The sequence below is a fragment of the Malurus melanocephalus genome, unplaced genomic scaffold (assembly GCF_030028575.1).
Source record: "Malurus melanocephalus ecotype Western Australia unplaced genomic scaffold, MMel_1.1 scaffold_1001, whole genome shotgun sequence".
NCBI classification, from domain to species: Eukaryota; Metazoa; Chordata; class Aves; order Passeriformes; family Maluridae; genus Malurus; species Malurus melanocephalus.
Genome location: NW_026624233.1, coordinates 72,337 through 96,210, shown reverse-complemented (window position 1 = coordinate 96,210; position 23,874 = coordinate 72,337). Strand labels below are relative to the sequence as shown.

General features: G+C 38.1%; 2 protein-coding genes across 5 annotated transcripts in view; one reads left to right on the top strand and one right to left on the bottom strand.

Moving 5' to 3' along the window:
* Positions 1-131, bottom strand: part of SAXO2 (stabilizer of axonemal microtubules 2) — a 6,549-nt gene extending 6,418 nt beyond the window's left edge. The window contains exon 1 of the mRNA XM_057386596.1: positions 37-131. Coding sequence (XP_057242579.1) covers positions 37-77 — 41 coding nt within the window. The 5' untranslated portion in view covers positions 78-131. The remainder of the gene's footprint in view (positions 1-36) is intronic.
* A 60-nt stretch (positions 132-191) lies between these two features.
* The window catches only part of EFL1 (elongation factor like GTPase 1), a 56,955-nt gene continuing 33,272 nt past the window's right edge, over positions 192-23,874 (top strand). Inside the window, exons 1-15 of one of the 4 annotated variants that reach the window (XM_057386592.1) lie at positions 192-267; positions 672-774; positions 1,422-1,489; positions 1,677-1,761; positions 2,285-2,418; positions 3,005-3,142; positions 4,367-4,581; positions 6,392-6,515; positions 7,329-7,405; positions 7,541-7,677; positions 8,487-8,609; positions 9,985-10,084; positions 16,338-16,489; positions 17,233-17,411; positions 18,015-18,150. In XM_057386592.1, coding sequence (XP_057242575.1) covers positions 684-774; positions 1,422-1,489; positions 1,677-1,761; positions 2,285-2,418; positions 3,005-3,142; positions 4,367-4,581; positions 6,392-6,515; positions 7,329-7,405; positions 7,541-7,677; positions 8,487-8,609; positions 9,985-10,084; positions 16,338-16,489; positions 17,233-17,411; positions 18,015-18,150 — 1,759 coding nt within the window. In that variant the 5' untranslated portion in view covers positions 192-267; positions 672-683. Of the gene's footprint in view, positions 268-335; positions 356-671; positions 775-1,421; positions 1,490-1,676; positions 1,762-2,284; positions 2,419-3,004; positions 3,143-4,366; positions 4,582-6,391; positions 6,516-7,328; positions 7,406-7,540; positions 7,678-8,486; positions 8,610-9,984; positions 10,085-16,337; positions 16,490-17,232; positions 17,412-18,014; positions 18,151-23,874 lie in introns of those variants that run through there. The other 3 variants (XM_057386589.1, XM_057386590.1, XM_057386591.1) reach the window with 3 other exon arrangements.

Genomic DNA, 23,874 nt, shown 5'->3' with positions numbered 1-23,874 from the left:
AGAGCGGCGCTGGCTCGCTCCGTGCCCCACACTCACCCGCAGGAGCAGATCTGGCAGATGCAGCGCGGCGGTGCCATGCCCGGCCCCTCGGCCGCCCCGGCCGGTAACCAGGGACGCTGCGGCGCGCGGGGACGGCCCCGGCCCGGCTTCCGTCCGGCGTCACGGGGCGGGAGCGGCACCGGGCAGGGCCGGGCTGGTCCGGGCAGGGCGGAGCGCGGCGGGCGAGGCTTTCCGGGAGCGGCGGAGCGGGTGCAGGTGCGTGTGGAGGTGCGTGTTCCAGCGCGTGTTCCAGCGCCGGGAGCGGCCTGGCAGCGGCGTTGACCCGGCCCCGGCACGGCCCTCACCCGGCGGGCGGGTGGGTTGGGTTGGGTTGGGTTGGGCCGTGTCCGCCCGGAGCGGCGCGGGGAGAACGCGAACCGGGGCCGGGAGGGAAGCGTGGGGTTCGGGGCGGCTCAGTGTTTGTTCACAGCCCGAATTGCGCCAGCCCGGGCTCCAAAGGGCACACACGGCCCGCGGTTCGTGCTCTCAGCTGTCCCGGTGGTTCCTGATCCGCCCCACGTGTTGCCGGAGGTTTCCCTGATGAGTTGCTCTAATTGCAGTTTGCTTAATTAAAGAAAACAAAGCATTTTCCCAAGTTGAGTCCTGAATAATAGACTTTGCTCCGCTCCCAGGATTAGCCAGCCATGGTGCTCACAAGCGTGGAGAAGATGGTTGGGCTCCAGAAGAAGGCGTCCGGCATCAGGAATATCTGCATATTGGCCCACGTGGATCACGGTAAGGCTGGCACAGACATCCTGAGAAGTGTCTGAGACATCCTGGGTGTGTTTGAATGATGGTGAGGTGTTTTGGTTCTAAAGCAGTASTGTTTTGTAAACTTAGCTTTAAACTATTTTGAACCTGAATCAGAAAASTAAATGTGCTTTATAGACCTTTTTCTTGGCCTGATGCAGCATGTCTTTTAGAATTTATAATAAYCTGAAATAGTTGAAATTGAATGCTTTCTACTTCTATGATGTTGAATGCTGGCATGAATGTAATATATATTTGAGAGGTAGAATATTTTCATATGTCTGCTTAACAGAACAAGTTTGTTAGGTAGATGGAAATAATAAACAATTTTTTTAGAACACAAATATTTTGTCTAATTGCATGYTATAATGAGGTTCTGATGTAGAGTTAGTTTGTTATTTCAACTGCTTTTCTGGTTATGACAGATAAGTTTGCATCCAGTCTTCAAAAATAAATTTGTGTGCACCTAACAGGTGAAGCTGAATAATTGGATTTGTTTTTTTTTAAAGTTAATTTGTACTTTTGTGGCATTTTTTATCCTTTATTAATGTTGATGTTTTAGAATACTATATATAACATATTTTGCCATAATTTATATTAATTTAATCTAAGTAATTAATTTTTCTTTTCAGGCAAAACTACTCTAGCTGATTGCCTTATATCTAGCAATGGAATCATCTCCAGCCGCTTGGCAGGAAAGGTAGAGTTACACTGTCACTTCTAACAGAATTCTGGAGTGTTCATGCTGGAATTGTAAATTCTTGCTCATTAAGGAAATTCCATTTATAGTCTTGCTAAACCTCGTTATCTCACTGTCATTCTCTGACAGTAAGTAAATTGTGAAGATATTTCTGCAGATTTACCATTTCTTTTGTTTCTGTGCTCAGCTCAGATATCTCGACAGTAGGGAAGATGAACAGGTACGAGGAATAACAATGAAATCGAGTGCAATTTCACTGCACTTTGTGAAAGGTAAGTTGTTGATGCTGGCATATATAAATTTTAATATGTACTCSTGTTAGTTTTCCCTGTCTCTTCGTTGTTGCTGTTGTCATCTTTGTGTACAACTTTACTTTTGTGTTTCTCACAAAAATATGCCATGATTCTGCAGAGACTTAGGCCTGCACTTAACAGTCAGCCAGGATAATTGAGCTCCATCTCAGGWTCAGGAAAAAACATCTTCACTCATATCTCTGAGTGGAGGCCATGAGAGTAGTTGCCTCATCTTTTTGTTTTAGATATAAATAGGTATATTTTGATCTTAATTCTTGAATTAATGTCGCTTAAAGGCAAGACTATCTTTCAAAAAAACCCAGGTTTTAGTACAGTCCTCCTGCTTTGCTGAGATACCTGTTGTGCTGTGCTGTAAGGTTTTTTTTGTAGCTTAGTTAGTGTCAGGACATTAAAAAATAATAGCTGAAGCAGYATAAGTGGGTGGCTGGAAGAAATATTTTTGAGAACTGTACTAAAATATTAATTTATTGTTTGATCCTAGGTGATCAGGAGTATCTGATTAATTTAATAGACTCCCCAGGGCACGTGGATTTTTCTTCAGAAGTATCTACTGCTGTCCGACTCTGTGATGGTTGCATCATAGTGGTGGATGCTGTTGAAGGAGTCTGCCCACAGGTGAAATAAAGTGTATTAAACAGAGAAAGAGGGGAGTAAGTAAAGTCAGAAGTGGGTCATATAAAAATAAAACATGAGCTGTATAAGATGTTTTGTAAAACTTGTAATATATGCCAATTCAGTTGAGATATGAGAGTGAGTAGTAAAAATCATAGTTGTGCTGAAGAACTGAGCAGTGCTGGTGAGTGGGTGTGGAGAGGCAGGGTTGAAACAGTGAGTATGCAGTTTTTCAGGTAATGGAATATTTTGATAGAGAAAAGTCTTTAGGGTAATAATTCCACATATTTCCATGGGCTTGTAGGATTTTGAAAGTGAAAAAATACGCAAAATAACTCTTGAGTTTTGTGGCTTGCTTTTCTAAATAGTGTGGATTTTGTTATTGACGATTTTTCTGCCATGAAATCCACTGCAGAACTCTTCAATAGCTAACACTGTATACTRTGGGAGTCAAACTTCTGATTTGAGTGTCAACCCATCCCTTACTATATGTTTATTAAATTTTAGAATTACGTTTTACTTTTTTAATGTTGTTTTTTTGTGGTATCAGGCTTTCTGTAATGGGTTTKTTAAACTCTTTCCTTGTCAGACTCAAGCAGTCCTGCGGCAGGCGTGGCTGGAGAATATCCGTCCAGTCCTGGTGATCAACAAAATCGACCGCTTGATTGTGGAGCTGAAGCTCACCCCTCAGGAAGCATACTTGCACCTTAAGAACATCTTAGAACAGGTATTGATGCCTGACGATTTTTGCTTTTCCTTTTTATGCTTTCTGTACCCTCTATGCATTCCCCTGCACCCCTTAGCCCACATGCTTGTAATTCCTGAAGCYTGATATTCCAGCTTAGTTTARGRGTTCTGCTRGGCARAGAGACCAAACATCCTRARGAARGRRTCAGTGTRCCCTGTGCTATCTTAAACCCGAGGCTCCAGCCTTGAGTGAAGCCTTCTCTCTAGAACATCYTGTGTAAACTGGGCTCTGGCCTCATCTAGGAGGAGATTCATTAGAATAGGGGGACATTACTGCATTTATGAAGTTTCTTATTGAGGAATCCTAGATAGATATGCTAATTCCTAAAMCCTATAAAACTTGTAYCCGTGCTGTACACGGGTGTGCATTCTGCCATCAAGTTGTGCACCTGGGATCCCAAATACCGAGGTAAAACCCTTTTTATCCCCTTAACCATGTCTGTGTCATTATTGAAAACTGGCCTTTCAAGGCAACAGTGTCATGCTACAGTGTCATTTCACACAGCAGGTTTTGTGGCACTGTGTAAATCTTGTCTGATTTTTAACACAGAGATGCCACATATTCCTTAGTTTTGAGGTTTATTCAAAAGCTGATGATGGAGAAAAGGGTAGTAAATGCCTCTTGAAAGGTCATCAGGAAAAGCCTTCTGCTTTTAGAAATAAAGTGCTGAATGTTTTGTTCTTCTGTTAAATTACTTAAACTTAYTATAGGTAGACAAATGTTACACTGYCCCTGATATTGATGGATTTATGTAGGAATAAAGTTGATTCATCTTTTAAATTGTAGCTTAAGTTGCCCTCAGTTTTTTTTCCCCACCCGAGCTCACTTGGGAGCGCTTATCTGCCTGATTTCGCTTTGCCCTCTGTTCTTGTTTGTTTTATTGACAGAAACAAGTTCYTATTTCACCGTTCCTTGTTTGAGAGACAAAGTGTGTTACATGTGATACTCTGATTCAGTCCTGGTGTGGCTGACTGTGACTTGGAAACTGCAGGGTGTTAATGTCAAAATGTTAGTCTCATAAACTCCTGTGAGCTTCAAATGTGTAGAATTGGGTGTGTCTTAAATTGCCAAATGAATCATAGGCATGCTACCTTSTTAACAAAACCTCTCCTTTTATGTTTTTGAGGGTGGGAAAATTGCATTTTAATTGCAAGAGTTGTGAAAAAATGAATGAATCCGATGGTTTTACATATCCTTCTCTAGATCAATGCAGTCACTGGAACACTTTTTACCTCCAAAGTCTTAGAAGAAAGAGCTGAAAAAGAAACAGAAAGTGAAAGTGTTTCAGACACGGCCCCAGGAGATCAAATTTATGACTGGAGTACAGGATTGGAAGATACTGATGATTCACATCTYTATTTTTCACCAGAACATGGAAATGTGGTGTTTGCCAGTGCGATTGATGGCTGGGGGTTTGGGTAAGGTTGGGATTTAATTACTGTTGGTTTTTTTGAATTGATTACTGTTCTTGAAGTGTTTCAGTTGCTTCATGTTTCTAAAGATGTTTCATAGATTTTTCTGTGATGTGTGGCTGTGTATAAATCGATCATGTGTGTGACAGGAATCCCTGTTTTACTGACTCAGAAGCCTCTGAGCCCACTGTAGGGTCCAGCCTAGCCTGGTAAACTTGGTATTTTATTAATTGTAGCAGTTGGATTGACTGTAACACACGGGGGGGTTCAGGGTGCCCTTTTTGCCTTGGAGGGCAGCAGGAWTGAGGAGTGCCCCTGTTCTGGGCACTGGCCACGAGGTGGAGGAGTTGTCTTCATCTGAAATTGTAATTAGAGGGATACACTCAGTGATCCAGGGAATCCTTGAGTAATTGCACAGCCCTGTAAGAAAATCAWCTCCACGATTTTCAGGTCAGACTCTTTAATAAGGTGATGTGGAGTTTTTTTTTCTAACACGGGCAGTTCTTGTCACTTCAGAGGAAAGGGAAAATAAAATGGGCTATTTTAGTTTAGGTGTCTTTCAAGACTGTTTTGTTTCTTCTGATGAATGGTCTGTCCCTGGTTCTAATAAATCATATAGTGGAGAGGGAAAAAGGAACATTGTTCTTAATTACTTTAAAGAGGTTGTTCTGGACTGCCAGCTACAGTACTGTGTGGTGAAATACAGATCAGTAGAGCATTTTCTTAATCATGGAAAGTTCTGACAGCTGTTTGATGGTTGTGGGTTCTCCTCCTGAAAGTATTAGCAGAAAAAATTAACTTATTAAGCACTGTTAGCCTTATCCAATGTGGTAAGTGCATATGGTTTTCTCATAATCCACAAGTGTTGAAAAATGCCATTAATATATGTGCAKGAGCTCCTGGCACGAGAATCTTGAAAGTTCTCCCTGAATTGAGAGTTGAGGGTAGTTTCTGGAAAAGAAATCTCTTTGGGCTTAGTTCAGAACTCACAGCTTATGTCTTGTTGATGGAGGGAGGTCCTTTTTTTAAGTCTGAATTCTGAATTCCAAATTAAAGATTATCAAATAGTGCAGTTCTGTAAACRGGGTTGTTGCAGTTGTAAGTGTATTTTTGTTTCTGCATGCACAGGAGCGAATACATGGACACATTTTCTATTACTGCTCGTTGAACACTTCCAGCAGGGAAACCATAAATGTTCAGGGCTCCCTCTCTGGGYCTAAGCAGGCTCCTGTTGTTAACTTGTGGGGACTACTGAACAACACAATTGGCTTTACAACACAGTTAWGGCATTACAGTTTTTTATAATTTTCTTGGGTTTACTCATTATTACAGTAATGATTCAAACAACAAGAAGTTTTGTAAGTCGTTAATTAAAAAGAATTGCCACCATGTGATGGCTCAAGTGTGGCTCAAAGGATKCTTGGTTTTTAACATCTACCACTGTGGTCACTGACCATAGTTAAATGTGCCATGGGAAGCCTTTCAAAGAATAAACTTGAGAGTCATCAGTTAAATATTTATCAGGTTTGTATTATGCTTTGGAGTTTTTGATGAGGGTATAGTACACAAGTGTTTGTTTCAAGTGAAGCCTTGGAACTTGAAACAAAACAAAGCCATTCAAATATTGTTTGTGTTTTTGATCTGTTATGACTAAATATTTCTGCAGGTGTAAATGTTAAACAGTGTGAACTAAAGTGAAGACAATTGGAAAAGTGGAAGTAAAACAAGGATTTGAGATTTTTGTGTGATTTTCACATAAGCTGTTTATCTAAATAAACATTACATTTTTATCAAGACGTGTTTTCTTTGCTTTCAGAATTGAACATTTTGCYAAATTGTACAGCCAGAAGATTGGAATCAAGCCTGCAGTACTTCTGAAGACTTTATGGGGTGATTATTATCTAAATACAAAAGCAAAGAAGATAATGAAAGGTGATCAGGTATGGAGGTTGTCAGAAATAATACCTGATTTTTATTTGGGAGTTGGTTTTCTTTCCTAGTTCTCTTACTCATAGTGTATTCTGAAACTTGACCTCAATGCCTGTTGACTCAGTATTACTGGAGGTGTAAAGTCACTGGGACAGCCTTGCAACAATCCCTGGAGCACAGAACATTCCAAAATTGACCACTCAAGAGCTGCATGGAGGAAATCTCCTCTAACAGTGCTGACCAAATAAGGGATGTTGCAGCTTCAAGTTCTTCCAGCATAGAATGAAACAAATTAAAAGGATGATTAATAATGTAGGAACGAGAGTACTGAGGGTCTCTGTCTTCTGTGAAGAGCTCTTCCACAGCTAATGCTTTAGGATTTTCACACTTATCTTGGGATTTAGGATTGAAAAATACTTCTTTGCCCTAGGGAATTTCCACTAAATGCTGTACTCAAAACCCTGGCCTGAAAACTACACTTCTCTAGCATTAARCATTTCCATCACTAGAAGTTAAGGGAGGAGAAAGCAGTTTCCCAGTTTTCATATAATCGTGATTCTTTTTTGCTGTTTACGTAGGTGAGGATTAATAGTTATAAAAAGGGTGGTAAGGAGGCTCAAGGTAGTCAGGTTCTTTTTCTGAAACTGAAACCTTTGTCCTTCACTTCTAAATTTCATGTTTATTTTGTGCCTTATGCCATTCTTTTAAGGCAGACTTTGTGATTTTGAGTAAAGTTTTTACATGCTCCTTATGAAAAATGTGGTCTTAGGCCTTCTGGAAAAGGGGGGAATTGCTGGTAATGAGTTGTTTTTATCTTMTACCAGTCCAAAGGAAAGAAACCTTTGTTTGTACAGCTGGTGCTGGACAACATTTGGAGTCTCTATGAGGCTGTTATGAAAAGGTGAGTGCATCTAAGAAGTTTTCATGGCATCTGTTTCCATGTGCTTTGGTGATTTTTTGAAATGCTCAAGAATAATATATACTGGCTATATTTTGCTTTTCTGGATTTTTAATAAACTTATTATTTTGCTTGCAGAGACAAAGAGAAAATAGAAAAGATAGTCACCTCTTTGGGATTGAGAATTGGTGCACGGGAGTCAMGGCACACAGACCCCAAAGTTCATCTTAATGCCATTTGTAGCCAGTGGCTACCAATATCTGATGCAATCCTCTGTATCCTTAAAAAAGATACTGGTTTTTGTTCTACTGGCAGTTCTCAGACTTCAGTGTACTCACATATTTCAGGCTGTGATTTGGTATAATTTGTTTTCTTTTTTATGTCTGTGCCTAGTCTAGCTGGATCTGTTTTCTTGCTTGTAACATTACAAGTTATGTATCTACAATTATTTTTACACTTCTGCCAACTCTGTGCTTTTGCATACATCCTTTATTTAGGAAGCTARGTATTAAACTGGAGGTAATTTGACAGTGCACCTTCGTTATGTAGTTTATATTCAGGTTTTAGTGGTTTTCCTGAAGTAGAAACCAATCCCTTTTTTAATAGTATCATAGGTCTTCTGTCCATGACATTCTGTAGATGTCTGGAGTTACATTTTAGGCATAAAATTTCTTAATCCAAAACCAGCTTTGGCTGCGTGTCTGCTGTTCCTGTTGTTTATAATACGATATGTATTATATTACGTTAGATGTGCACCAATTATTGATGTATAAATACTGATTTCTTCTAGAAATCTTGCCCCAGTTGTGGTGTTTTTAGTTTCYCAGTTGCACTTAGGGCAGGCCACCCCTCCTTAACTCTCCATTCTGCCCTTGATAAATGGCAAAAAACTGTTGCTGACCTGAGAGGATCCCGAATGCACTGTGACAACAGAGCTGGGTTTTGGATCTGTTGGTTTTGGATCTGTTGCTGCTCTCAGTTAGTGCATGGGGCTGAATTGAGGAACCATTTAAAGCATTTGATTTCCAGTTCCTGCATTCAGTACAGAAATCTGAATATGTATCCTTAACACAGTGCATTTTAGCCATGGTGTGTAATAAAATTCCCAGTCCTCTTGACATCATGGCAGAGAGAGTGGAGAAGCTGATGTGTGTTGGAGCAAGAACGTTCGATTCTTTGCCYCCAGAAACTCGGGAGCTGAAAAGTGGTGAGTTGGTGTTCTCCCATTAACATAAAGGTTGTTTCTGGCCTGGTGGGTTTGTTTGTTTTTGGATCAAAAGGTGTGTAGAAATCTGTTCCTGAATTCATAAATACTTCACTTGCAGTAGCTTTGTTGATGTCTGTTATTGGCACGTCAAACTCTTAGTTTTATGGCCATGCACTTTTCTTCAATCCTGTATATGCACAGGTTTTAGACAACTTAAGCTGCAGATGATAGATCTAAAACTCTAAAGTGGGATTTTCCAAGGATAYGAGGTCAATACTTGTTTTTAGTTCTAAACAGTAGAAGTCTTTATGTAATTGAGAATTGAATATTTTGCTAACTTGTGTATTCAAATCATTGATTTTTAGCCAGTAGTGGTTTGAATATAATTTTTGCATGGGTATTGATTATCTTCTTGTAATTAATTATTAATTGTAACGCAATGTTTTGAGGAAAGCCTCAAGAAATCTAAGAGCATGAGATACCAAATGTCAATTAAAAATGAGATGTGAATGTCAAATTGACAGGCTGTTAGGATTGGTTTCCCAGGGGTAACAAAACTGGCTTTTCATCCTTTATTAACATTTAAAAACATGGTATTCTCCAGACAGTATTCAACACTGTATTAGTGTAAGTTAATTGGAAGAAAATTGTCTCTGTAAACCTGGCTCTTACTTCTTTTGGTTATTGAAAAGTAGTGTGCTTCCACATTTAGTATCTGACTAATTTTTAGTAGTAGTCTTTTGTTTTTGTTTGCCTTTGCTCTGTAGTCTTTTCATGCATCAGATAAAAAGGAGAAGAGAAGGAGAAGATGATCCAGTTTCTGTGTTAGAAGTTTTGAATGCCATGTGTTTTGATGAAAAAAAATCATTTACGGAAATTTCCTACGTATGAATGAATGAGTTTTGGGGGAATCTCTCATCCTGTGAGGAATATCTGTGCTTGAGGTTGTTATTAGGATTTTGTGAGCATCTGAACATTTGCAGGACTTCCCCCTTTAGTTTAAAAGGAGGGAGAATACTTTTAGGTACTGAATAAATAATGTCCAATCTTAATCCTCTGCTGCTCTCTAGTTTTCATTGTGATCTAAATCATGCYATAAACCCATCTTGTTTAATTGGAGTATATGTATTTTTTTTTATCAAGAGTTCTATTTTTGGAGTTTTGCTCATTGTATTGTGAAACACACTTGAAGACACAAGCAGTATTATCAAATGATTTAGGCTGGAGAAATTTCCTTTTTCATGTTGATTTGTCTTTAGYATATTATCCATTGAAATAGGAAATAATCACTAATGCCTGCAAAATTAATGTAAGGCCATAGTTTTGTCCATACTTTTGGAACAAAAACCCAAAACTTCCTTTCATTTTTTTTCAGCTTTTATGAAATGCAGTAGTGAAGGAACAGCCCCAGTTATTGTCTTTGTTTCCAAGATGTTTCCTGTTGATGCAAAGGCATTGCCCCAGAATAAACCAAGGTAACAAAATGTAACATTTTACTCTCTGATCTGTGTTAGTTGTTAGTTGCTTCTGGGGAAAAAAATATTTTGAACACATGGTTGAGTTGGTTTAGACCTGAGAAAATAATYAATGAATTCTTGAAATGCATTGAAATATTTTCTGCAAGTTAAGATTTTCTGTATGAGTTCAGGAGGTGATTTGTTTAATSATAGTGGTTTTAGAAGGTACAGTTGGAAATCTGCTGGAGGAATGGTACTGTTGTCCAAGGTGTCATGCWGATGCATGCACTGTGTGCAGTTTTGGGGTGTCTGGTGGAGATGATGGAGCTGTAACACTGCCTCGGTTTTTCAGTGAGGTTGTGTTGGCATCATCATAACAGTTTGTGTTTGTACCGAGGAACGCTTCCATCAAACTGGCCAGACATTGTCATCATCCTGTCCATTGCAAGAGCAAAATGAAATGATTAAAGTAGTCCAAATCTTAACTTTTGCAGTGATCTGAAGGGCATTAATGCACTTCAAAAGATTTTCTTGTGGGATGTTTGGGAGATTTTCTGTTACAGCGTTTCATTGTTTAATAGCCACCTTATTCTCATTGAGGAGTAAGTCCTTTTAGATTTCATTTTCCTGGCACACTTAAGTGTACTACTTTTAGCTGAAGGCACCTGCTTTTTCTGCAGTACTTTTCTGAGGAGCTTACAAGAATGAGGTTCATCTTAACCTTTCATCCCTCCAAACCTCTGAAGCATTTTCAATAGGCAGCTGCTGTGTTAACTGGCCTTTTTTTTGGTTTTGGAGGGGATTGTCACTGTACAATGAAGTAAYACAGAAAATAATAATTTTCCTGCTAAATTAGATTGATTGTGAATGGTTAGTATTTGTGCAGAAAATGGTACTGCTGCTGTAGTGTTATTTGAAAGTTTTACTGCTACCTTAGATTTTTCTCACGCTTGCTGGATTTATTTCCATTTTTTTCTTACCAAGGTTATTAGAAATCTTCCACCAGAAATCTTAGCCCTGTTAGAATTCAGGGAAAGATGCAGCGTGTGCCTGGGCTGAGCAGACACTAGATGGTGCAGGTTTGCTTTGAGTGTGAAGTGCACTGAAGCAGAGCTCTTGCTCAGGTGTGGCCCAGCAGCGCCATTCCTGCTTTGTCTCCTTTCCTGGGGATGGGCTCCAGTTACAGGGATCAGCTGCACTCAGACCATCACTTTTTGCCTGTCCTGTCACTGATAATGACCTGKTTTTTTATTTCTTGGGAGAATCAAGAGTCTTTGAGCTGATGAGAATGTGACATAGGAGCAAATGTGGCTTTTACATAGCTCAGGCACAGACACGTTCAAGATTTTATTTACCTTCCTTTCTCCCTGTTTATTCAGTCCATTGAAAATTGTAGTATCTTGTTGTGTAGTTTATGTGCAAAGTATTTCTTGCTGACCTTCATATTATTCAATTAATTACTAATTAGCTAATATTAAAATGAAATCATGTGTGTGTTTTTCTTTGACGAGATCATTAATTTTCATATTGTGTCATTTTGTTGATTAGATAATATTAAAGATTTTGCTTTGAGGTGACAGTTGGCTTCTGTTATTTGAAAAACAGCAATAGAGCTAAATGTGTATTTCTCAATATTTGATTTGTTAAGGTTGTACAGATAAGCAGTTCTTGAAGAAATTGGAAAAGGAYRTTAGTYCTAAAGAAGGAAAACAATCCATGAAACAAAATCCAAGTGTTTTAAAAACACTGCATGGTGTACATGTGGTTCTTGAGTGTATTTTTAATTGTCTGGGTCACTGAGTGCAGTTACACAGTGAAGAGTGTACACAGAATTGAGTGATGGTTGAGTGGAGCATGTGAGATCCAGTATTTAACCTGGCATTCAATGACAGTRCTCCATGACAAGGTCTGAATAGGGGGAGAAACAGAGAATATCTGCACTGTGTCTATTGCCAGCTGTTYAATGTTTCCTGTGAAAGAACATCAATACATATTGTTTAATTTGCATGTGAATTTTGAGGAGCCATAGCTGTGCTCTTGTGTATCTCAGTGTTTAACTGTTGGAGTGACCTAAGGTTATTACCTTGGGAATAGGGATGGACTGATTGTAAGCATGTTAAAGCATGTAAAAAATCGGAGTGTTTTCTCCAGATTTTTTTCTTTTTTCAAGATTTGTAGTCGTTTACTTCCAGAGGGAAAAAATGTAGAYCCATGCTAGTGTCTCTTTTTTCCTKTTSTGAGATAGTGTTGGGTAAGGTTACCTTTTTGTAACTTTGTTAGAAGATTCAAATTGACTTTGCAATTYTTTATAGTTTGCCTTATTTCTGCCATCTGCTTGTAATAATTATTAAGCATAAGTTGGGAAAAGCAGAAAGCTCTTCTAAGTCCAGGGTGTACAGTAAATGATAACAAAGGATGGATTTTTAATTAAAACAAGCTCCTTTGAGACTGCTGTTGGCAACTAATATCTCCTTGAAGGTCACTTTAAAATGAATAGATTCTATACTAAAACTGGTTGTTAGCTTGTATTTATCTTTGCTTGGAAAGATTTGAAAATTGACTTTTTGTACGGTACCAGTATGTCATTAGTTTTTACCAGGTTTTGTAAAGAAATGAGAATTGTGCAAATGTTYTATCTTCCAGTTTCCAGAAATTATTTGCTGAATCCTACCAAATCAGGCAAAAATGTAAATTTGTGGTTGAGCAGAGAAGACAAACAAATTAGGGCCCCTCCTCCACTTGCTTTATGTAATGGATATTTGATGTTGCCTGTGGTTATTTATTCTTAAGTACTGCTGTGTGCAATATTAGGTGTTCATTTAGCATATGCTGGGTCTGTCTCTCATTTCTGCTGGTGTGTGACATTGAGCTCTAGTCTGAGACAGAATGGTTGAGTGTAGGTGTATGAATAAAATCCAGACTTGGCATTTAGGTACAGGTGTATAAATGTACCAGTTTGCTTTTCCTGAGGTTCAGAATTCTGTCTTTATCTAACCCCTATTTAGTAGTTAATTGAAATTGCTTCCAACCAATTGCTAGGGGTATTTAATGCAAAATGTTAAGAAAATATAAATTGCATATTGTATGTTTGTTATGATGAAATCATCTTAGTAAAATCTCAGTGATGTAATGCCACGTGAGCAATAGGAAGCAAACCTTTTATGTTACCTCAAGTGCATTTTGCAGTCCTGAATAATGTAAATGAATAAAGTGCCCTGGAGAAATTGCGTTTCTACTTTCCACTGTTAATAAAGGAAAGTCTATTGAACAGATAAGGTACTGTACTAAAATTGTATTTCACTACTACCCTGGGGGATATAAAACCTATAATACCTCTACTGTTTTCCTCCAGATAATGTGAAAGGTTCTTCTTTCTCCTCAGTCAGCTTGAAATCAGGACTATTTTTTTTCTTGTGTGTCACCCTGAAGTAGATACTTTCCCATACAATTCTGCATGAAATTACAGTTGTTGTTTGTTTTGTGCTACATCTTGTTAGCTGGTCTTAAACCAACAGATTGTAGTGTACTCATTTGTTTTCTTTCTCATGTTTCATAAAAACYATATTGGAAAAAAAAATCCTTTGATTTTTGCCAAATCTTCAGCTGAAATGACATTACATTGTCTTGATCAAAATGAGAACCTGTATTAAGCTCCAAGCTCTGTAAGAAATTACTATCTTCTTGCAAGTAAATTAGTTTATATGTTTAAGGCAATATGACTTGCAGTGACTTCAGTGTGATCTGAGTCCGTTGTTTTTTGTTTTCATTGATAGTTTATTCTGAATTGTAGTTTGTGCATTAGAAATGAACAGGGCATGTGTCATCTGAATAGTCTGTCAGATTTAGAAGCTAGCATCTGAATTTAGYATCCAGTCATAATTAATGGACTAATAAATGCTTTTAAAAATTAAAACCCCTATTATGGTTACCATGAAATAGATTTCAGTAACAGTATGCTAATCTGAATCTGGCTAAAACCTTGGCAGCCAATCGAAGAAAGAAATATATTTATGTTACTGGTAAAAGCTGTATGGAGAGAAAGCATTCTTAGAACTTGAAAACCATTGTTCATGGCATGAGAGATGCATCACAGACACTTGCTGGCTGTCCTATTAGTCTTTTGGAAATAAGTTTATGTTTTGACTRTGGTGTTTCCTTTTTAAAATGGTCTGGAGGTTAAAAACACAAACATTGCAATAATCAAAGGCAAATTTATCTTTGGGGGTTTTGTTCTGATTACTCACTCCAAATTTCTGAATTACTTTGGATTGAAGTCTGTCTTTGATAATGTGAACGAGCAGAAAAGCCCTCATGTTCAGAGGATTGATTGCATGAGGAAGTTTAGCTATCTTTCAGTTTGAACCAAATGTGTTATCCTGGGGAATGTGGGAATCCCAGGAGCAGCAGTAGCTTGTKTACACTACCTGAACTCTAATGCCTTTAATCAGCAATCTATTAAATGTCAATAGTATGGGTATTATACACATTATCATTTCCATAGCATTTGTTTACCATGTTTGGTTTCAGATGAGTTGATAAGGATGTGGTCACCCTTCTGTGCCAGGCTCCTGTGTCTGGATGCTGTAGCATTTCTCTGGARCAGGGAATCTCTTTATTTCTCTTTCTGCTACAGAATTTTTATTTGCTGGTTTTTCTGTGACGGCATTGCCGATTTTTTCTGTCAATATTATGAGGCTGTTGATCCTTTCTAATGGAGAGAAAGAAGGGAAGGGAAGAAGAAGAGACAACCTTTCTTTTGGTTTGGGCAGCTTTTGTTCAAAATTGATTTTGCCTCTGATTGGTTTTGCCAACTGGAGAAATTGGATAAATTAGGATATAATTTGAAACTGGTTTGGTTGCAGATCCAGTGCCTTATGTGCATTAATCTTGTTCTGTGTTCTGCTTGATTGTGTTACAACTCTGTATAAGGATTTATTTGACAACATTATCTTTTTGTAGTTTCTAATGATGCTGCTGGGAGTGACTAATTTTTTAGAAATTGATGGTGACAGAAACCAGGATGGAAGTCTAGCTTGTACCTGCTAGTTAAAATCCCACCTACACTCAATCTGTTTTTTCATCAAATTGAGAATATTGTTAAGTGTTTTTATATCTGTTGCAACTTAGACCAGTGGATTCAGAATTTTAAGGTACTTTAATATTTGTGGTTAGGGCTGTTTGACAGCTAAATGTACCGATACTTTGAAAAATACCATACAAAGTGGAAAAAAGCAAAGAAACTTTTTCTTTTACTCTCACGAGTATTTACAAAAAGTGAAAAGTATTTTTGGACACTCAAACGTGTTGGAATGCATACGTATGCCCCTCTATGTATGCCATCATAAATAGGCTATGTTTATGACACCCTTGGCTTTCTAATTTGTACTTTCCCTATCAATCTATCTTCTCTGGAAATTTTTCTGACATTCCAACCCTTTAAATAACTTTGAACARCTGCTGTCAGGAAAAAAAAATAATAAAAAAAGTTTTCTTCTCCACCATCTGCTTTGCATTTTGTATTGTTAAGCCTTGCTCTCTTTTGCAGTAGAATAAACAGTCCAAACAGAAATACCACAGTATCTGAAATTTCAGAAATACTTGTTCTTAAGTCTGTCATGACTGTTTAAGAGACAGTTTTTTTCCTTTTTTTTCTTTAACTAAGCTGCTAAGTAGTTTGAAGTGATGATTTCATCTTGCATTCTCCTTTTCTGTAATATGCAATATGTGTGCCCCAGGTTCTGAGTTCTAAAAGTCTGTGCTTCAAATTCTGACATTTTATCCTGAGGGCCTCTCTCTTAGGTAATTTTTGAAGTTATTTAACTTACGTGTAGTTTTCGTACTTTCAAATTGAACATTTGGATTCAAGWTAAGCATGGTAACTCTTCCAAATGATTTCTTCAAGTTCTATGAAGAATTTTGGTTAATGGTGTAGTTTTTTTAATTAAATCTCTTGCAGAATGTGTTATATGCAGAAAACCGTCCTGATTTTGATATAAATAAGGATTTTCCTGGCAGTGAGTTGGTCTCAACCAAGTAAACTGTTCAAGGCAGTATTTGATTTCTGTGTATTTGGAAGAAAAAKGAAAGTCTATTTATGGTAGAGGAAGAGTTTGCTGATTTTAGCTGACTACAGATCTGTAGTATTGGGGGGACTAAATGCATTCTGTGTGAGTTGTTACTTATGTCAAATATAGTATTGTAATTACTGTTACCTGATTTATTGAAAAACAAATGACATTTCCAAATACTGATGTTTTAAACCACAATGTAGGCCATTAACTCAAGAAGAAATTGCTCATCGGCGCGAACTTGCGAAACGAAGGCATGCAGAAAAACTGGCAGCAAGTCAAGGGAAGGAGCTGTCAGAAAAACCCCCAAGTGAAAATCCACCTGCAGCAACTGGGAACACTGGTGATACCAAAGGTGTGTGCTGCCTTGAAAGCTGTTTTTCCAGGAGGATGTTTGATAGTTGTGTCTTGGTGTTRCCAGGGGGTTGTGTTCCTTAAAAATCCCCACCCACATGCCAATCCAAAGTTCAGTACATGGAACTGAACAAAGAGCAGGGAGGGGTTTGTAAGAAAGCTGATCATTCCTAAATGCTGTGATAGTGCTGTGGATTCATGTTCCTTAACCTGGGAATGTGCCTGGTCACAGTACTTGGAGTCAGTGAAGGGAGATGATGCTTGAAGGAGATGCTCTGCTGAAAATTAAATAACTTTCAATGCCAAACTGCCAATAAATTGGTGCAAAAGCAGTGTATGAGCAGCAGGATTGGATTGTGGGAACAGTGATGAGGGTTAATCTTTCCTCCCAAGTAACAAGGGGTAGGAGAAGAGGGAATGTTCTCAGGTTGTGCCWGGGAAGGTTTAGAGGAAAAATTCCTTGACCAAAAGTGTTGTAAAGCATTAGAACAGGCTGCCCAGGGGAGTGACTGAGTCACCATGCCTGGGATGTTGTAAAGATGTGACACTGAGGAACAGGGATTTGTGGTGGACTTGGCAGTGCTGGGTTAATGGTTGGACTTCAGGATCTTAAAGGTCTGATTTAACTGCAACAATTCTGTGATTCGCCAGATGTGACAATATAATCCATCATTGATCTTTCTTCCTTCACATGATGAGGCAGAGAGTGATTTTATGCTTAATGTACTTTTTCTGACTGCTCAGGTGAAGAGCAGCAGCCCACTGGTCAAGGAGACAGCATGACCTCAAAAGCAGTGAAACAGGAGACAGACAACAAGGAGCATTTCATTGCTTTTGCCAGAGTGTTCAGTGGTGTGGTGAGAAGAGGGCAAAAAATCTTTGTTTTAGGACCAAAATATGATCCTGCTGAGTCTTTGCATAAGGTAAGAGGTCACTGTGAACTGTTGTAATTACGTGGGATTCTTTTGAAACACTGATGACTTAGCTTCTTACATATGTCTCACTCAAAAGAGATAAAAAAAGTTCAAGTGAAAAATTCCAAAATGTGTCAAAGTAATTTAGGTAATTGTGCTCATAGCTGATTGTGGCTGTAAACTCATTATAAACCTTAACATTTCCAAAATAGTTTTAAGTACAGTGTTCTATTAGCTAACTATAGCTATGTGCATATCAGTGTTGGAAAAAATGGTGTTAAATGCTTTGAGATTCTGATCAAAGAACTTCGTTACTTTTGAATTTACTTCAAAACATTTGTTTTTTCAGTGATAATGAAAAGCAGGTAGAAGTAGTACACACCTAAAATTTGCCAAGGAAAGCATTACTTTTTATCTTCTTGGTAACWTTCCTACATTTGCCTCAAGTCTGGAGTTTTGGAAGTGTGTGTTGGTATTTAACATCTAAGGTTTGAGATGAAAATGCTTTTTAGATTGTGTTTTTTGGAATGCAAGGAGGTTTTATKGAAGAAGTTTTTATCAGAGCTGAGTGATAAATGTCCAAATGCTGGTTTTGTTTTGTGCTCTGTGTAGCTGTCACCCCAGTGCTGTGCTGCAGATGAGCTGCCAGCAGTTCCCCACATGACCTGCTGTACATTGGAAAATCTCTACTTGCTTATGGGAAGAGAGCTTGAAGGGCTGGAGGAAGTACCTGCAGGAAATGTTCTGGGTAAGAGCYGGGATTTAACTCCTTATGTCATCCCAAATACACTGACATTGGTTTGGTGTGAAGAAAGAAGAAAGAAGAAAACTTCAATCTGTGAATATTTTTACGTGTGCTGTATGTGCAGAAAAGGAAGGCAGTCTAATTAAAATGGGATTTCTGTGCACTTTGAATAGGAGAAAACTGGGGATTACATGAGCCTGTTATCTTCAGGTTGGAATATTGCCAGGTGTGCACTGCTGTCAGGAATTACCAAAGACAGGAGTAAATTATCATATTTCATAAATTGCAAGGATTATTTATAATACTTTCCCAACAGTGGAAATTCTTTAATATGACTTATCTGGTGATGTGGATGAGTGTAGTATTATTTATGGGTGTGTTTGAACTCTGGTGCTAAAAATTACTTTTTATGGCCRTGGCAATTTCTTTACTTTATTCATGGACAAGGTTGTAAAAGTCAACCTAGTCACTAAGTTAGGTTCTTTTGTGCCAGATTCTGAGCTGCTCTGCTCTAGCATGAGTAGCATTCTTCACTGGCTTTCTCCTTCATTTGTCTTTAGTAACAAAAGCAGTGTTTAGAATTTAGAAAGCRTGTGTGTAACTGTGTGTGAGTGTGCATGTGTAAGAACGTGTGTGACTGTGTCTCATTTAGAAGAATTCATTGGAATTTTAAGATCAGAATTCACAATCAATCTTAGCCAGACTATATTTGGTATTTTATCTTTTACCACCAGATCATTATAAAGTGTCCACACAAAGCAAGTTTTTATTTTTACGTGAAGCATACAAGCTCAAGTCTATATGTTGTGTTTTTTATATCAAATGTAATTTAAAATAATTTTTTAGACTAAAAATCMTAAGTGCCTTTCCTTTGCTTCTCCTATTTCCCTGTAAGGCTGCACTGTTAATTTACATTAATTCAAGAAATAATTTACAGATTTGATGATAATTTACCACRCTCAGAAGAAAATGCAATACATTTATTTGAAAGCAATGTGTAACAATGGTGATGCAAGGCTTTTATTATTCCAGTTAGTAACAATGATTTCTGTTTGTAAGGCCATTTTTCTTCCAGCCTTAGAGTACCCAGCAGTGATTTCTCTCCAGCCATATAAGGAAATTGCTTGTGGATTATCTAGTAAATTAAGGAAGCTTTTCAGAAAGCTCTGTGGTTTTACTCTGTGTAATTAAGTTATTGCCATAAGGAATACACAGTTAATCATGGCTGCCTATTTCCACTTTAAGACTCAAGGTATAGATTTTTTCAGATCTTTTTCATCAGGTTTGGTTCTTTTTTTGCTATTATTTATGTTTTGTTCTTACAAGGAAGCATCTGCTATTATTTATATGTTTTTTCTTGCAAGGAAGCATCTGCTTGGTCCTAGTGAGCAGCCTTTTTATCCTTTCTACTGGTTTATGCAAAGGTTTAATGATCAAAGACAAAGCTTGATAGAGAGGTTGTTTTACTGAAGATGGAGAGATTTAATCCCTTGTTCCTTCTGTTCAGTTAATATTTCCTTAAAATACTACTACTCTAATTGATGAAAATTTGAGATTACAAAATACTTTGAGAGGGTGATGAAGCATAGTGTGTTTGGACTGTGAAGCTGTGACAAACAGAATTCAAGAGCATCAAGCTGGAAAGTGTTATCGTGTCCTTGTCTAATTAATGTAGCCATTCTGGAAGGCTGTGGGAAGTTCTTTTCTGGTATTATTCTGAGATGCTGGGCGTTTGGAGAGACAAACTGTTTTGCATTGGTTAATTTGTATTGCAGGTTTGCAGCTCSACTGTTCTGCCAATAGTATTTGTCAGAATGCCTTAAGCAGTAATTTTCATGTAATATGGCAAATAGAAAGTAGAGCCCCTTCCATATATGTGCTTGTAATTCAGAATTATTCTTTGCAAACTTGTGATTACTGTGCMTTTTTGTAGGCCTTGAGTAGGAGGTGAAATATGATTGGAAACAAAAAGTTCTTGGGGAAGTCTTAGCAATAAATGTTCTTTTAAAAATTATTTGTCAGAATATTCTCTGAAAAGAGTAAAATCCTTGTCTCAAGACAATAATATCYGGTTTGCAGAATTTGTAATTTAGAAGGACTGTTGATTTCTCTGAGAGCTAAAGAGGAGGATATRAACAAAGTGCCCTCTGAGAAGAGAGTACTGTCATTTTTCACCTTTTTATTTTGCCCCTTCTTCCCCAGCAGTACTTTTGTTGGATGTGCTGGGCCAGCAGGCAGGATGTTACACTTGTTAATGGCACTGCAAGGGTGTGCTTTGTRCTCTCTGAATGAACAGAGACCTTGCAGGAGCAGAATCTGGTTACTGGAGCACAGATGAGGTTATACTGGATTAGCATGTGTCCTCGGGGTCCAAATGGCACTTGGATTGAGTAGAAATGCTGAATGAAGAACATGATATTCACTGCCATGGGCCATGAAGGTATCTTCMGGTTTCATTTGAAAAAATGTTCAAGTACTGATCCAGGAATAAATGGTGCCTCGGTGCATTGTTTCAGGAGCAGTTTATTTTTCATCTCTCACATCACATGGCTTTCCAAGGTGTGCAGCTGCTGAATTGGAACCTCTCTGTGGGCATCAGCTCTGAGAGCTCTGGGACTGAGACCCTGCCCTTGCCAATGGTCCAGCTGCCTGTCCTGATTGCAGTGCTGGCTGTCCCTGTCACTCTGTCCTGACTTTTGAAAGGCCATTTCAGCTTCTGTGCCATCTGCTCTTGGGCTGAGGCCTTGCTGTCATAACAGAAACAGAGTTCTTTGTAAATCCTATAGGTGTACCAGAATTATGCTTAAATTCCAAATATAGATGTWCTCTGTACTTGCAGACATTAAATGTGACAATTATCTGTGCCACCCAAATCAAATCTGTATCTCTAAATAATTGATTTTTGATTCCAAGACAGCCTGGGCACATTTTGTGCTCCCTTTTTTGAAAACTGCCTGAATACACATTGGAAAGAAAAGTCCTGTATCATAGACCTTGGACACGATATGACAATATTGTCCTTCTGGAACKTTAAGGAAAGAAATGGTTCTTATGTACATTCTTAGTGCCACTGTAATTAACACTGGCCTTTGTTTTGATGATATCATCTATGCAAAGAGGAAGCTGCTGSAATGTCCCATGCACCTTAAAGGCTTGCTAAGTAGTGTTAGGTATTGTTTAACAAGCTGTAGAGACTGATAATGCAGGTACACARATAGGAAAATTAACACTACCATAAACAATTGTTCTTTTTAATTTTTTCTGTTAATGAAAGTTGTGAAGAAGCAGCATTTGAAGCAGCATTTCTTAGGTCTTTCCATGAAAGAAAAAAGTATTGCTTGTTTACCAGGAGGCACAACWATAACAATTAAATTGAAACAGTGTTGAAAGTTCCACAAAGGAGATTATTATATTCGTTTCAAATTATTTCAGTTATGTTTCTATGTTAAGAATATTTAGTKGAAATTAAAACACCAGTAAGTGTTTTGAACTATTAATAAGTTTGTGTTATGGGGAATGCAAGAGGAAGAGGGGWCGGTTGATTTGTTTGTTCCTATGCAAGAATCTCTCTCCCTTTATGTATATAAATACATTTATTTATTTATTTATTTACTTGAGCCAGTCAAAGAAAAAGTACAATTACAGGAAAAGCATCGCTTTGTAACAATTGTTGTGAAATTCTTGTGGTTGAAGACTATAAAAAGAGCTATAAAAAGTGATCCCCAGTGTGACAAAGGCAGTGTGTGAGGAAAAAGTAATCTGGGCTCATAACTAAAGATTTAACAAGTGCATGCCCTYCAGATGCACAGAATAATAGCTCCCTTTTTACTCCATCCCTTCTTTTTCATTTTTTCTTCTTGCTGTCCTATAATTGAAGACAAAAGGCCTTTTTTGTTCTCTGCAAAAAAATGGTTGTTGAAGGTGGTGTAAAAAAGTATTTAAAAAATAGAGGAAAAGAGGTACTGTTTTTTTTGTGATCATGTGCACAGATGAAGGGTTTAGGGTTCCCACACTGGATRTTGATTACCATTGCTAGGTAATAGAAGCAAGTGCTGGTGTAAGAACCAACACACATTTTTGAAAACACTGGTTTAGGTGCTTGTGTAAGTGAATTACCATGTGGGATTTTTTTTTTAATTGGCTCAGTCTCAGGTTTTTCCTGAATGAATAATGGAAGGATCATTCAGTAATACATTTTTGTTAATTGGAATAAAATGAATCTCAAGTCATGTTGCGCATGCACACACATGAGTTCAGAATGACACRTATTTTAAGTTATTGGTGTGTGTGCTGGTTTTTATGCACAAGTACCCTAACAATGGACTTGTGTTTGCTGCTGTACAAAGCCTAGATTTTTCTAAGGGCTGCCTATACAAGTCTTGCAGTGCTTTTTGTGTTTGTTGAATGCTTTAAAAGCACTGCTTTTCCCTTGCCACTAGATTTGTAGTGCTTTAGTAGAGGGCTCATAGGAGTCTAGATGGTTTCCTGAATGCTCTCAAATGCAGTTAGCTATGTGAATATCAAGTGTTCYACCAAATTAGGAGCATTTGGTTTTTTAACTTACCAAATCACATTGTTAAAAGCAGGAATCTGGAAGTCCCTTCTGTTGCCAGCTCTCTGCCAGACTTCCTGCATGACACACTGTTGTGTACCTTGGTGTTTCCATTTCTAAAATTGTTTTCCCATACAGTGTGCTTTCATTCTTTAATTATTTATAAAGCACTTAGAGTATTCTTGACATGGGAACAGTGTKCTGTAGGAAATGTGGGTGATGATGGATTCATACCTCTGGATTTTTTGGTACCTTTCACAAGACAGGTGCCATAGAGCTGCAGTAGCATCCAGAGCTGGTGTGAAGGAGTACAGCTAACCTCATTACAAGGTGTCTAACAAGCACTTTATTCCTTTAGGACTTCATTGAACAATTTAGGAGCTTTTAATAAGCAGCCTCTGTTAAGAGCAAAGAGCAGCTGCAAGCAGCAATGCCATTTTAAAGGCCCAGAATGGCTTTCTAGGCTCGATGCCAACGAGCAGGCATTACCACCTTCTGTGAGAGCACTAGGAACAGGCCTGCTGTTCACCAGCCTTGTATTTCTGTGCAAACATTTGGTGGGCTAATTTCACTCTCTGAATCAGTAATGTGATTATTTAAAAAGAAAAAAAAAAAAATAGCCAGCTTGAAGTGATTGCAGCTGCATGGGCTGTGTGATTCGGTGAACGCAGGAGGGCAGTCTTCCTCCAGAGTGGTACTGAAACTGGCCCAAAATACTGAATGAAACAAAGAAAACTCAAACCTTTGTCTTCAGTTTTGGAATACTTACAGTTTTTATCTCTAAYTTCCATCTTATAATGCCTGTAAGATGACCCTGCCCTTTTAACTAGTTTTTAGTAATCCAGCACTGTTGAGGAAAAGGTATATAATTGAAGGGATTTTGTTGTTGAATGATGTTTTAAATCTGTGGGCTGGTGCATTTACCTGATATCATAGTATTTATATTCTTTTCCTATCCATTTAATGCTTTATTAATTGTTAAATTGTTGAAAAAATTGAATGTTCAAGTTGTTTCTTTGAGCTAACGACATTATAGTTAATCTGTTGTTTGGCCTCTTTCAGAGCTGGAAACTGAAACCATTTTCTTTAACTCTCTTTTTGCCGTAGTGGATTTAGTTCCTTTGCATTTCCTGCTCTTTGCTGTGAGTGCTTCTAACAARCAGGCTGAGAAATTT